The sequence below is a fragment of the Naumovozyma castellii genome, chromosome 3 (genome assembly GCF_000237345.1).
Source record: "Naumovozyma castellii chromosome 3, complete genome".
NCBI classification, from domain to species: Eukaryota; Fungi; Ascomycota; class Saccharomycetes; order Saccharomycetales; family Saccharomycetaceae; genus Naumovozyma; species Naumovozyma castellii.
The window spans coordinates 494,994-508,596 of record NC_016493.1 but is presented as its reverse complement, the minus strand read 5'-3'; the positions used below and the strand labels follow the sequence as shown (position 1 = coordinate 508,596).

General features: G+C 37.3%; 6 protein-coding genes across 6 annotated transcripts; 4 read left to right on the top strand and 2 right to left on the bottom strand.

Moving 5' to 3' along the window:
- Positions 1 to 297: 297 nt before the first annotated feature.
- Positions 298 to 2,745, top strand: UTP13 (U3 snoRNA-associated protein UTP13; the record flags this gene model as incomplete). The annotated part of the gene is made up of 1 exon (XM_003675579.1): positions 298 to 2,745. The coding sequence occupies one exon, from the start codon at positions 298 to 300 to the stop codon at positions 2,743 to 2,745; it is 2,448 nt and encodes an 815-aa protein (XP_003675627.1).
- A 240-nt stretch (positions 2,746 to 2,985) lies between these two features.
- On the top strand, positions 2,986 to 3,633 carry RSA3 (Rsa3p; the record flags this gene model as incomplete). Its single annotated transcript, XM_003675578.1, has 1 exon — positions 2,986 to 3,633. The coding sequence occupies one exon, from the start codon at positions 2,986 to 2,988 to the stop codon at positions 3,631 to 3,633; it is 648 nt and encodes a 215-aa protein (XP_003675626.1).
- Positions 3,634 to 3,814: 181 nt separating this feature from the next.
- On the bottom strand, positions 3,815 to 4,636 carry CCC1 (Ccc1p; the record flags this gene model as incomplete). The annotated part of the gene is made up of 1 exon (XM_003675577.1): positions 3,815 to 4,636. One exon carries the CDS (start codon positions 4,634 to 4,636, stop codon positions 3,815 to 3,817), a length of 822 nt encoding a protein of 273 aa, XP_003675625.1.
- Positions 4,637 to 5,025: 389 nt separating this feature from the next.
- On the bottom strand, positions 5,026 to 7,905 carry MSC3 (Msc3p; the record flags this gene model as incomplete). Its single annotated transcript, XM_003675576.1, has 1 exon — positions 5,026 to 7,905. One exon carries the CDS (start codon positions 7,903 to 7,905, stop codon positions 5,026 to 5,028), a length of 2,880 nt encoding a protein of 959 aa, XP_003675624.1.
- Positions 7,906 to 8,545: 640 nt separating this feature from the next.
- Positions 8,546 to 10,453, top strand: NCAS0C02670 (uncharacterized protein; the record flags this gene model as incomplete). The annotated part of the gene is made up of 1 exon (XM_003675575.1): positions 8,546 to 10,453. The coding sequence occupies one exon, from the start codon at positions 8,546 to 8,548 to the stop codon at positions 10,451 to 10,453; it is 1,908 nt and encodes a 635-aa protein (XP_003675623.1).
- Positions 10,454 to 10,734: 281 nt separating this feature from the next.
- On the top strand, positions 10,735 to 13,566 carry ASF2 (Asf2p; the record flags this gene model as incomplete). The annotated part of the gene is made up of 1 exon (XM_003675574.1): positions 10,735 to 13,566. One exon carries the CDS (start codon positions 10,735 to 10,737, stop codon positions 13,564 to 13,566), a length of 2,832 nt encoding a protein of 943 aa, XP_003675622.1.
- Between the last annotated feature and the right edge of the window lie 37 nt (positions 13,567 to 13,603).

Here is a 13,603-nt window from a genome sequence, read left to right as displayed (position 1 = left end):
CCAAACACGGTTAATATTATAACAGTACTTGTTTTCACCAATCGTTCACATAAACAAAAACAACTAAACAACAAACATAATACTTTGTAATTATTAACGAAAAATAGTATTTGGTTGGTTAGCGCCACACTAACATCTCTATAGATTACGTAACACTTCTCTTCTAAATTCAAATCGCGGATCACGGCGTGCTGAAAAATTATGGTCAAAATGAAAAATAATAAGCTCATCTCATCTCATCTCATCTCATTACTGCACAAGTAAAATCCACCTAGAGAAGCCATCAACACAGAACGCATGGATTTGAAAACAAGCTACCAAAGCACCACTCTGCGTCCCATTTATGCGGGCTCTTCAGCCATTGCGACTGTCTCAGCAGACGGTACCGTTCTAGCCACCCCGATCCTAGATGACATTGAAATAATCTCACTGACTACACCACAAAGAAGATTACATTCCATTGCCAATGACGACGAACAAGAAATCACAGCTTTGAAACTGACCCCAGACGCACAATACCTTTCCTTTATCTCACAAAATCAACTTTTGAAAATTTTCAAACTGGATCAAGAAAAGAAGGACCAAGGTAAAATTATAAGATCCATGAAAATGTCGTCCCCTTGTTACATAATGGATTGTGACTCGACTTCAACTTTGGTTGCCCTTGGGGGTACCGATGGGTCCATCACCGTCGTGGATATAGAAAATGGGTTCATCACGCATTCCTTAAAAGGTCATGGGGCTACTATTTCCGCTTTGAAGTTCTTTGGTCAGGCTAATAGTAACGTTTGGCTGTTGTGTTCAGGAGATACCAATGGGATGGTGAAAGTGTGGGATTTGGTCAAGAGAAAATGTTTACATACTATGCAAGAACATTCTAATGCGGTGAGAGGTTTGGATGTTCGTGAAGTCGGAGATGAATGGCAATTGATATCTGGTGGTAGAGATAACGTTTGTACTTTATGGAATTTCAATTTGAAGAAGAAATGTACTCTGTTGAAGACTATTCCTGTACACCAACAAGTGGAATCCTGTGGATTTATCAATCACGAGCATGATGACCTCATATATACAGCAGGTGGAGATGCTCTCTTACAATTCATATCGTTGGAAAAGGCTACCATGATAAAGAAGACCAAAAAGCATATCGAGGAATTATTTATCATTGGTGTGTTGCCAATCTTGGAGAATGATAAAATGTATTTGGTTATGTCTGACCAAACATTGGAACTGGTAGACATAAAATCAAACTTATTGAATGAATCATCAGATATTATTGAAATTGAATCATGTATTGCAGGTAATAATGGTACCATTGCTGATATGAAATTTGTCGGTCCAAACCATGATAAATTAGCATTGGCTACCAATTCACCAACTTTAAGAATCATCCCCGTACCATCATCGGAACAGGAAGAATTACCAATTAATGTGGAAATGTATGAAGGTCATGAGGATTTATTAAATTCGCTAGATACAACAGACGATGGTCTTTGGATGGCTACAGCATCAAAGGACCATACTGCGATAGTATGGAAATATAACTCAATCATCAACAAATTTCAACCATATGTAAAATTCATTGGTCACTCAGCTACAGTTACTGCGGTGGGATTACCAAATGTCATGTTAAGAGGTTATCCAGAATTCTTACTTACTGCATCTAATGATTTAACAATTAAAAAATGGAAAATTCCCAAACCATCAACCACCGTCGAAGAAGATTGTCAAATTGTTAAAGTATCTGAATATACACGTCGTGCTCATGAAAAGGATATTAATGCTTTAGCCATTTCGCCAAATGATTCAATTTTTGCCACTGCTTCATATGATAAGACATGTAAAATCTGGGATCTGGAAAATGGTGAATTAACTGCTACATTAAGTAATCATAAACGTGGGTTATGGGATGTAGCATTTTGCCAATATGATAAATTGATTGCTACTTGTTCTGGTGATAAGACTATAAAAATTTGGTCATTAGATACTTTTTCAGTAATGAAAACTTTAGAAGGTCACACCAATGCTGTGCAAAGATGTATGTTTATCAATAAACAACTACAATTAGTTAGTAGTGGTGCTGATGGTCTTATTAAGATTTGGGATTGTTCCACTGGTGATTGTTTAAAGACTTTAGATGGTCATGATAACAGAATTTGGGCTTTAACTGAAATAAACGATGGTGATATGATTGTCAGTGCTGATGCAGATGGTGTATTCCAATTTTGGAAAGATTGCACAGAATTGGAAAAAGAACAAAATCTGGAATTGGAAAAGGAAAAAGTGGAAAAGGAACAAACTTTGAAAAATTATTTATTAAATGAAGATTGGACCAATGCATTTTTATTAGCACTCACTTTGGATCATCCAATGAGAGTTTTCAATGTGCTAAAACAATCTTTAAATGCTAGAAAAGCAGGTTCTGAAGAACAGGGGAAAATTACCATATTTAATGAAGAGTTAGACAATGTTATTGGAACTCTTGATAACGAGAAGTTACTACTGTTGTTGAAGAGATGTAGAGATTGGAATACCAATGCTCGTTCACATAAAATCGCACAATGTACCATTAGATGCATCTTACTTACTCATAACATTGCTGAATTGAGTGGAATACCGGGTCTAGTACAGACTATCGAGAGCATAATTCCATACACACAAAGACATTTCACTAGAGTGGATAACCTTGTAGAACAAAGTTATATCCTTGATTATGCCCTTGTAGAAATGGATAAATTGATTTAATATCGTCCGTCATCTTATAGATTCTTTCATAAATATTTTTTGTAGAATAATAATAAAAAAAATAACATTAATGTCATCCATCTATCAAATTGCAATGAAATTTTTTCAGCGCGGCGAAGAGATGAAATTTTTTCTTGAAGTGATGAGATAGATTAACCATTACCTTAACTATGTAATGAACCAACATATACCAGAAGGATTAATCAACTAATCAACCAGTCACCCATATATAGTAACACAATGTCTTCAGGAGATATTAGCATAGTGAAGAATACTAAAAACAGTAAAAAGTCAAGAAGACAAAAGAAAAAGAGAAGAACGGCCGTTTCCGACTCCGATTCTTCATCGTCATCTTCTGACAACGAAATGGATGTGACTAAAGATGACGTTCTTAATGAGGAAAAGGAAGCTAAAGAAGAATCTAATGACGTGGAAATGTCAGATGTTGCGTTGTCGGACAACGAGGATGAGAAGAACAAGGCTGAAATACTTGATGCGTCAACGAAGGATAAATTGAATGATATCCCATTTACCACAACAGATTTGACCAAGAGAATGACGCAGAATCAAAAACAAAACAACCAACAACAAGAAATTGATTTGAAAAAAGTGGAGGAAACTATTAATAAAGCAAAACTAAAATTTACTCAAGATGTCGAATTGAACAGTAATTCAAAATCAGCAACTGCCACAGGTAGTAAAGACGCCAATGAATTAAAGAATGAATATTTAGGACTCTTATTCCAGAATTATGGTGATGATATTAATGCTTTAAGAACTGCACCAGATTTTACTACAAAATCATTGACGTTACTGGCAAATGTCCTAAAGGAAGGATCCGGGATGTTTGATGTAGATACTTTAGAAACCATATTAGAATCCAAATGAGAGCAAGAAAAAAGAAATATGCTCATTGTAATCATTACTATTATTCATTTATAGATATAACGTATAATAATCATGGAGAGATTATCTTAGCATTAAAACTTGGAGTATAATAGCACATTTGTATTAGTGAAAAATATTATGCATACAATAAATACGTTAAATTTTATAATTCAATCTTCAGTTAATTCAATAATTTAACAAAGAACCAAGCTGCACCAGCAGCAACCCCACCAACTATAACCATCAAGAATCCTTCCTTAACCTTCCTTGAAACTGTACAGGCATCCCCCATTGATAATTGAGTTTTTACATATCCAAACCAAAATAATGTTATAACCATAACAATAACCGAAAGGACTAATCCTGAACCCACTTCATTTACAAAAAAATATGGTAACAATGGAACCAGTCCACCCATGAAATATCCGCCCCCAATGGTGATGGCACTAATAAATTGTCTATTAGCGTTAGGTTCATCCAACCCTCTGCCAAACTTAATAATAAAATCAATCATAGATTGTGGATCCTTTTGTAGATCCTTAATGAATGAGATTATAGTCTGCTCATTAAAATCCGGATTGATATCCAGTAGTATATCTTCAATTTCATGATTTATTAATGTCATATCATTATAAAATTTCAATTTCTCCTGTTTAACCTCCGCAAAATAGTAATCTAATTCACTCTTGGCACCCAAGTAGCCACCTAGTCCCATTGATATGGAACCCGAAATTAACTCAGCAAATCCACCGGTGATGACCAACTTGGCATCTCCTAATGAAGATAGACCGGCAGTGAGGGCAAATGGGACAGTTAGTCCGTCCGATAAACCTATTATTAGGTCACTAATTACTCTTGGATCAATGGACCCGAATAGTTTATTAATTATAGACGTTTGGGTTTCAGTATCGTCTTGTTTGTTACTAATGTTAGATTCTATGTCATTGCTCCCGTAGGAGTGTGCGCTTTCTCTGCGATTGGATATTAATGATCGACTGGACATTATTGTATGTAGTTGGCTACTCTTAAGGCAAGATAGTTTCGATGATAGTACAGGGCAGAGCCATTATACATAAAATGTTTGCTTGATTGACTATTTATGATCAACTTCTGCGACGTTACATTGATTTCTTGATGTTTAGCTTAGAGATATGTCAAATGATGTCTGCCATGTTTTCATTTAGGGGTTCACGAATGACAGCGCCTGTCATTAATAATTTACTCCAGATTTATTTTTCATTGGCTGATAATTAAACAATAATATTATTAATTAAGTAATTAGATAAATAATACAAATTGAAAAGCCATCAGATACTTTAAGAGAACAATAACAACTTGAAACTAATAAGACAAAAAAAGAGGGATAAAAAAGAAGAAGAATATAAAAAACTATTAATGACGACCGAACAATTTAGAAAAGAAACCTCTCTTCTTTGTCGTTGATGCTGTCGTCGAAGTATTGTCTGTAGAGCTTGGTGGATGTACATTCTTAAGCTTTGTAACGACTGGAGTATGATGTTCTTGATGGTGTCCAGCTGAAGGTGATTTATTTTTGTGGATACCAAACGCGCCTAAACCTTTATGTGACGATGATGTTGTAGTAGCTGTAGTGCTCTTTCGTCTTCCAAATGAAGTTGCACTTTCGATGTCCTTAGTGTGAGACAATGTGGTTTGTGTGGCTAATGTAGTAGAAGCTGTAGGATGGTGGTTTTGTCCTCTTTCAAATGATGAAACACTTTTATTTTCTGAAGGGTGATAGAGAGGGTATTCTATCGGCAGTGTGGTTGATGCACCTCGATGTGAATTGATTGATGGCCTACGCATCATTACGGATGCATCCTGCTGTACAGGTTCATGACTTACCTGTTGCTTCAGTTGATTTGCCTCCTCCATTTTCAATCTTTCCTTTTCCTTGGGAGATGGTTGATACCCTGTATTCTCTGTGGAGAATTGTACCACTTTGTCCATAAATGATTTCAATTTTTTCTTTTGGACAGGTTTGGAAGGTTGGTGTAATTGATGATCAACAGTTTCTTGCGATGTAGGTGGTGTGATAGTTAATGGTGTAGTCTGCATGGATGAATGATTTTCATCCTCATGTGAAGTACTTGATGCAGTTCCCATTATACCCTTGGCATTTTTACTTCTCTCTTCAGAAATTTTCAAAGCTGATGCATACATTTCTTCATCTGTCATTTTCTTCTTCTTAGGCTTGATGTTATTACTACTATTGGCAACTACTAATGTAGACTGTGGTTCTTCTACAGGTGTTACTGGTAGTACTGGCATTGAATCATCATCAATTTCAAAAGGTTTCGCCACGGGTGGGTCTTCAATGATGGGAGTGAATACTTTTTCCTTATGGAAGAAAGAATTTCTAAACCCTTTATTCTTATGTGATTTCGTCTTGTCAGGGCTTGAAATTTGTTTATCCACTACTTCTTCGGAAATACCTGATGTTGTTGGTGATGGTGATTGTGGTACCGTTATCGGAGTATCAGAAGGAATTGACGATGGAACCACAACTGGTGGTACCACTTTTGTCATGGCTAGGGAATTATTTTCTTCAGGAGCTTGTACGGGCTCTGTCACAGCTGCTTCCTTTTCAACAATTGGTTGAATCTTTTCTCTGTGAAAGAAAGAACCTCCAAACGTCTTGTGTGATTTGGTTGGAGGACTAGGTACCGATGTATCACTTGTTCCATGGCTAGTGTTATTCATGGGTTCTGAACCTATGGTAGTGGAAGGTTGATCTCTTAGTGACATTCGTTGTCCCATATTACTTTTTCTTTCAGACGTTCTCGTTGACAATGGTACTGGTGTGTTCTTCCCGAATACATTAATGGTTGCTATTTCTAATGCCTTGGCATACATTTCTTCTTCTGTCATTGGCTTTTTCTTAGCGGGTTTTGGTTGTTGTGAATGAGACTGCCTTTGTTTAGTCATTGTAGTGTTCTTACTTAAGTTGGATCTGGCTGAAGGTTGAGGTGATGAGGCCTTCTTTTGCAATGTTCTCGTAGATACCTTCTTGGGTACCTTTCTTGGTGAGGAGGGAACTGAATTTGAACCTATTGAACTTCCTCTTGGCTTCTTGACACGAATTACTGGTGGGGCCACATACTCTTCTTCTTGTTCTTCTTCTTCTGGTAGTGATCCTGTTACTGGTATATGATCTAATGCATCCGAAAATTTGGACAAACTGCTTTCTTGTTCCAAGGGTACTAATGACGTACTAGTTGGAGATTTCTGTGTATGTGATTTAAAAGTTGAGTAAGGATGATGCAATTCCGGAGTGGATGGTTCGTTAACTGTATCATTGGTGCCCATATCATCCAGGTATGGGTTTCTTGTATCGTATACAAAATTTTTGGAGATGAATTCCTCTGCCTTTGCTGAAATGGGTTCATCATTGCCTTCTTCCTCTTCCTCTTCATCCTCTTCATCAATGATCTCGTCCTCTAGCGGGAACTCATCCAGATCATCTGCTGTAATGGGTACATTATTCCTGTCCACTACCTCCTCGTCTCCTGAAACAGTGTCAATGATTGGTTCCTCATCGCCTTCACTTTCCAACGTCATGAAATTGTCACTAAATTGATCGAAATGGTTCTGATGAGGAGGTAATGCAACTAGATCAGCATTATCCTGGGCAGAAGCAGGTAGTTTTGTTCTAGTGATGGTGCTTGTCTCAATGACTTCGTACCCATCCACAATCCTCCTTGTTTGTCTCGTGAATGATGCGGTTCTTCCCTGAGGGTCCTTGATCTTTTTAGTCTGGACTGTTATGGAGTTTGTGCGTGAATTTGAAGCTGGTGGTTTATGAGATGCGATTGTGATGGAATTGGCCTTCCTTTTTGCTGCAACGGCTCCTGTTGTTGCTTGTTTGGTATGTGTGGTCTTTGTTCGATGTACTCCGTCATGTGAAGCCAATGAATACGATCTGTATTGTTGTTGTTGCTGCTGCTGTGACTGTCTCTTCACAGGTGCTCTTTGTTTGGCTACTGGAGCAGAGACTCTTCTTTGAGCAGGAGAAGAGGAGTAGGATATCTGACTGGCACGACGACGACGATGTTGCTGTGGTTTTGGTTGTGTAGCTGCTGCCTGTGGAGCATTGACTCTTGAAAGGGAAGATGTTCTGTTCTGGGCAGCCCATGCAGCATCTGTGGAGAGTTGAGGAGACTTGTTGTAGTCTGGCTTCTTGTTAGCGTAGTAGTAGTCGTACCTAGAGAGGTCGGGGACTCTTGTCTCTCTCTTGGACAGACCGAATACCATTGTTCTTGCTGTTGTTGTTGTTGTGCTGTTGAGTGATAGTGCAGTGTCGATGGTGAAGAGAGGATAAGAACAAGAAGAAGAAGATAAGGGTACCAGGACGGGGAGGTTGAAGTAGTGAATCAGACAAGAAAGAGACAGTTCAGGGATCAGAATGAACAGAACAGAAGAGAACTGGAAGAGAAAGAATGTACGGGTAACGCGGTCCGCAAGAAAGATATATGGACTACAACAACAGTAATATAGTAATACTACACAGCACAAGGGACAAGCTAATAGCTCAAGAGCAATTGCTGTTCAGAAGGAGGCTACTACCCATTGACCGTCTTGTCCACTGACATGTTCTGTTGCAGCTTGCGATTTGTGTTTTGAAGACAGAAAGAAACAGCTGTTGCAAACACCCATCACATCGTATCCGGAACAGTCAACTCGATGGCAGACATCCAACCATCTTGAACGGTAGTGCTATGTCCATGTGTTTAGACGTATATATGTGGTCTATTTAACGATATAATCTTGTATCTATATATCCTTATGGTGCACATCGGAACCTTAATGAAAAAAAATATCAAACGTTAATGGTGAACTATTCAAAGACAACTGCCCTCAGAAGCAACAGGTATAATAAGAGGAGGACGTCGCAATGGATGCCCCTAACGGAAAGCTCACTGAACTGCCCAATATAAGACCCATCAATCCATTAGATGAACAGGATCAGGAGATAGAGGATCCCGTGGCTCTGTTCTTCAAGAGGGAGGATGCGGAGAAGTTGCTACAGTTGTTCCCTAGTTGGAAGAACTACCCATTCTCACTTAATGATCTATTGAACTTGTTTAATGCTGCATCAGGAACCGAGGATCATGATGAAGAGCTCATCAAGACTGAGGTAGAAAATGAAAACCTGCCGCCTCAATATGAAGAGAATAATAATGTAATAACGTTAGAAAAACAATCACAAGAGAAGGAGGATGAGCAGAGTGTAGAAAAACAATCAGGGATCGAACAAAGTTTAGTTGATCAGAATACAAATGTCGATCAACATTCTGAAGAGAATGCCGTATCAGAACAGACCAAAGATTTAGAAGAACAACCACAAGACAAGGACCATGTGGATGAGAAAGATAAGGATTTAAAACAGCAACCGGAAATGAAGCAGAATATCGTAGATGAAAACAAAGATACACAACGCCGACCAGAAAAGGACACTGATGTAGTAGAACATCCACAAGAGAAAAGCAATATAGTTGAACAGAATAAGGATAAGGAACACCCCCCACAAGAGATGAAGGAAATGACAGAACAGAATAAGAATACTATTACTGTGAATCAGCAACAAGAAAAAAAGGAGGATATTGCAAAGGAAAATAATGCTCTGAAACAACAACAAGAAATGAACGAAAGCACTGCTTTACCTAATAAAGTTGCGTTTGAGTTTAATGAATTACCGAAGACCACAGCTCCTGAACCAACAATAGATGCAAAATCGACAAATGAGGAACAACTTTCACCTAAGCAGAAACTAGAGGTAACATCCCCCCCTGCCACACCAAAGAAGATACGATTTGAGGTATCGAAGATACAAACCAACGATAAAATCCAACTCGATTCTATGAAAAAGGAAGAAACGAAAAAAAATATCAAGAGTTTAGCCAAACTGGATTGTAGAAGATGGCCTGCATTATCAAAGGATGACGGTGAACCCATATATTGGTCCATGTTGACAGTATCTACCATACCTCAATTTCCATCAATTTCTTTCTTCACTTTTGACGCGGAATCATACAAGGCAGATATGAAATATTTTTGGCAAGAACAGATATTCAAATGGAAGAGAGATCCAATTTTAAAGAAATTTTTCCCACTTTGGGCATTACATTTTGAAAAATCTTTAGAAGCTGCTAATTTACTGACAATGCTGAAAACGAATGTTAGTGATATCGACCAATCAGAGGGACTTCAAAGATTTGCAGCTGAAGAAGCAAACTTTATTGCATGGATTCTCATTGAAATATTTGAAAATCTTTTCGTACTTAGCATGCCCGTACCTCATAACTGGGAAATAATTAAAAGGAAAGTATTTTCTACACCACCGTTACATGTGGCAAATAATTTCTTAATAAACTTTAAATTAAACCAAGCAACGAAAGAACATCATATTAGACTCTGGATTGAAAAATTAGAAGCGTTACACAGGATAGCAAATGAACCACCCTTTCCTGATTCTGTAATAAAATCCGCTTTATTAGACACCATCGAAAAAGTATATGGTGAAGAATACAAAGTCATGGTTTGGGAATATAGAAAACCCGATGTCTCATTGGATAAACTTATTCAAAGAATGGACTTAATGTCATTCTTATTTCTAACAAACGTAATCCGGGAGAAGAGAATAAGTGGACCACCAGCGGGTCGTTCAAGATTCAATCAAGATATTCACACTTATCTACCACCAACATCGCCACCTCAACCAGTGCATGACGAGCCACCTAGCGAACCACCAGCTGATTCACTGGTACCGGAAGATACAGAAGAAACAGAATATTACCTCTAATAAACCATATCTTACAGCCTTTACCTCACCTAACACTCATAGCACATTGTATAGATAGATATTCTAGTTTATATAGTAAGCATTTGCATTTTTACCCGGCGCGTCATTGAAAAATGATTGTAGGGAACCAACATTTGTTTATGTTTATTTAGGCATTGGAAAATATTTCGTGTAGCAGATCAAACTCATCTTCAACAATACGGTTAACATATCTAGTGATACTGATTTGCATTCATAACTTTTCTTACTTGCATAATTCCTCAAGTTAAGGCTAGGGGAAAATGGGGTCGAATCAAAACCATGACGGAAAGAAGAGAGTGCGTGAAAAGAATGACGCCATCGAAGACCGTTCTTTAAAGCATCGCAAACGTGGAAAATCCACTGAAAAAGAACTTAAAGGGAAAATATCTAAATTAGAGACTAAATTGGAACATTTTGAAAAGAATGAGAAATTTTTAAAGACTAATTCAAGATTATTGTTGGATGAATTGATTAAAAAGCAAATCAAATTTGCAAGTTTGTATGGGAAGTTTACCAGCCTACTAGAGGAGCAAAACAATTTGAAAATTGAGCGAGAGGTAATTCTTAATGATTTTAGTAATCAACAATTGGAACTGCATGGTTGGAAGCAACAAGAACTAAATGAACTAAACCAATTTTCAGATGAGCCATCCACTGACGAAGAGGATAATTCTCCTCAACTGCAAAAAAATGTTGACAAACAAAAATTATTTGTTACAGAAAGTGACTCACGTGAATATATTGACCTTGATTCAACTGCAGAAGAAGATTTTTCCCAGGAAGTGACTGAAAGTGCCTATGCTGAGTCTTTGGAAAATGATCCTGAAATGCGAGAGTTAGATCGTGAGCTTATTGAGGCATTAAAATCCAAGATTTTGGAATTAGAACAAGTAAATAATGATGAAAAGATGAAATTGAAACAAGAGTTGAATACTCTAAAGAACGATGTAAAGGAACGTATTGATGAATATGAAACATTAGAAAAATCCATCGACATAAAATTTGGACGCATTGAGTCAAATGCAGAAACTAAAGATCTATCAGTATCCATTGAAAGTGAGTACACTAAATCGTTAAAGAATAAAATTATGCAACTAAGTAGGGAATTAAATCACGTCAGGGAATCAAAGGAACATGAAGTAACTACTTTGAAATTTTTACTCGTAAAGGAAACGAAGGCTAAAGAACAAGTGACTGCAAACCTGAGACAGACAGAGTACCAAATAACTGTTGCCAACCAATACATGAACCAGGCTAATGTGACTATTCGAGGACTTCAGACAAGAACTGCAATACAGCAACAGAAACTTGAACAACAACTTCATCATGATAGATCAACTTCTAGAGAGGAGATTGAGGCACAGTATGTACCCAAAATGGTGCATACTGCTTTAGTTAGAAGATACGATGAATCCTCCGACGCTCTAAAAAAAGCTTTAGAACAGTACAACAAGCTCTTCTACAGTGCTGGGGAGATGATGACCGAGAGAGACAAACTTAAAAGTGCATTAATGGATGCAAACCAAATGATAAAACAGCTAAGTGATACAATAATAAGTCAAAAGAATGTATTAGAGGCAGTAGCTAAGAAAGACTTTTTTCGTACACAATATGAAAAACTTCGAGCTACGTTTACGGAACTTGATTCAAAGTATTCAAATAAGGTAAACGCTTTAAAGGAATTTTACAGAAAGATTTTATTAGACACGGACATGACACTACTTCAAAAGATAGAGGCCGATGTTAAAGTATCTTTAAGGGAAAGTGTGAACAAATTACTTTGGAGAAGGTCATTAAATAATAATCTGCCGACTTCCGAGAAAGAAAATTTGAAATCTAATATCAAATCAACATTTGAGTTATTATCTAATATAATTGGTGACATTGAAGTTGATACAAGTGATTTACCTCAGTTGTCGAATAAAAATAATTTTTTGACTAGTGCCGAAACAATTCTTTCTAGAATTCAAAGATTAAATGCTGAAATGCCAAAACTGGGGAAAAATGTATACTTGGAATTTAATGAACTAACAAGCCAATTAATAAAAGATGCTGAAATCAGGTTGATGGCAGGTGAAACTGCTTTACAATCAAGGAACCATGCAATAAATACTCCACAAACAATACCTAATGTACTCAGTATATCAGAGCCAGCATTCAAGGAAACGGTAAAAGCTGCTGATATGAAAACCAAAATGGTGGAGCCTGTAGATAATAGGAAAGCAAGTGAAGTTGAATCCCCAGATCAAGTTAATATTCAAAATAATAGCAATGCATTAACTTCATATAAAAGGACATCTATGAAAGGAAATGAAAGATTGTCTACTACAAAGGCCCAAAAACACAAAGAGGCTCCGCAACAATCAAGGTTGAATGTCATCAATGAAGGCCCATTTAAACAATTCCAATCCCAAATATCTAATTCACAAATTACTTTCAACAGAACTGGTAAGACGGGACGACTACAAAGTCTCGACAGTGCTCCTTCAAAAACCACAACATTATTCAATACTGCGGCTCAGGTAATGAATTATAGAAAGAACCCGTCAATTTTAAGGCAAGGCTCCCAATCAAGACCATTATTTCAAACGTCCTTCGATTCTAACAGATCCAACATCGTCACCATTCAGACCCCAAATGAGGGGCACAGCAATATTAGAAGTGAACCTGGGCGTACGACTAAAGAAGGGAATGAGTTGGTACAATTGGTCAGCGTTACTCCATCCATTCAAAATGATCATCTTCAACCAAGCAGCAAATCTATAAATAACGAAGAAACAAAATCAAGTTCCAACGACACCCCGTCAAAGAAACGTATTGTGTTATATAATCCTGAGAGAAACGGACCACACAACTTTCTTGGTTTATCACAAAACCCAGAACTACAGAAACAAGAGAAGGCACCCTCATTTGGTTTATCTAATATGGTAGCACGAAACCCCTTCTCACACTTATCTAAAAATCCACCATTACTGAATTGGAAACTACCAGAAAAACAAGGTGTTTCGAAGTCCCAACCCTCAAATAATACCAATCAGGTTAAACCGCCCGGCTCAACAGAAAAGAACATAAATACTACATTACCACACTGAACACTCACACACACACACACACACACACACACACGCA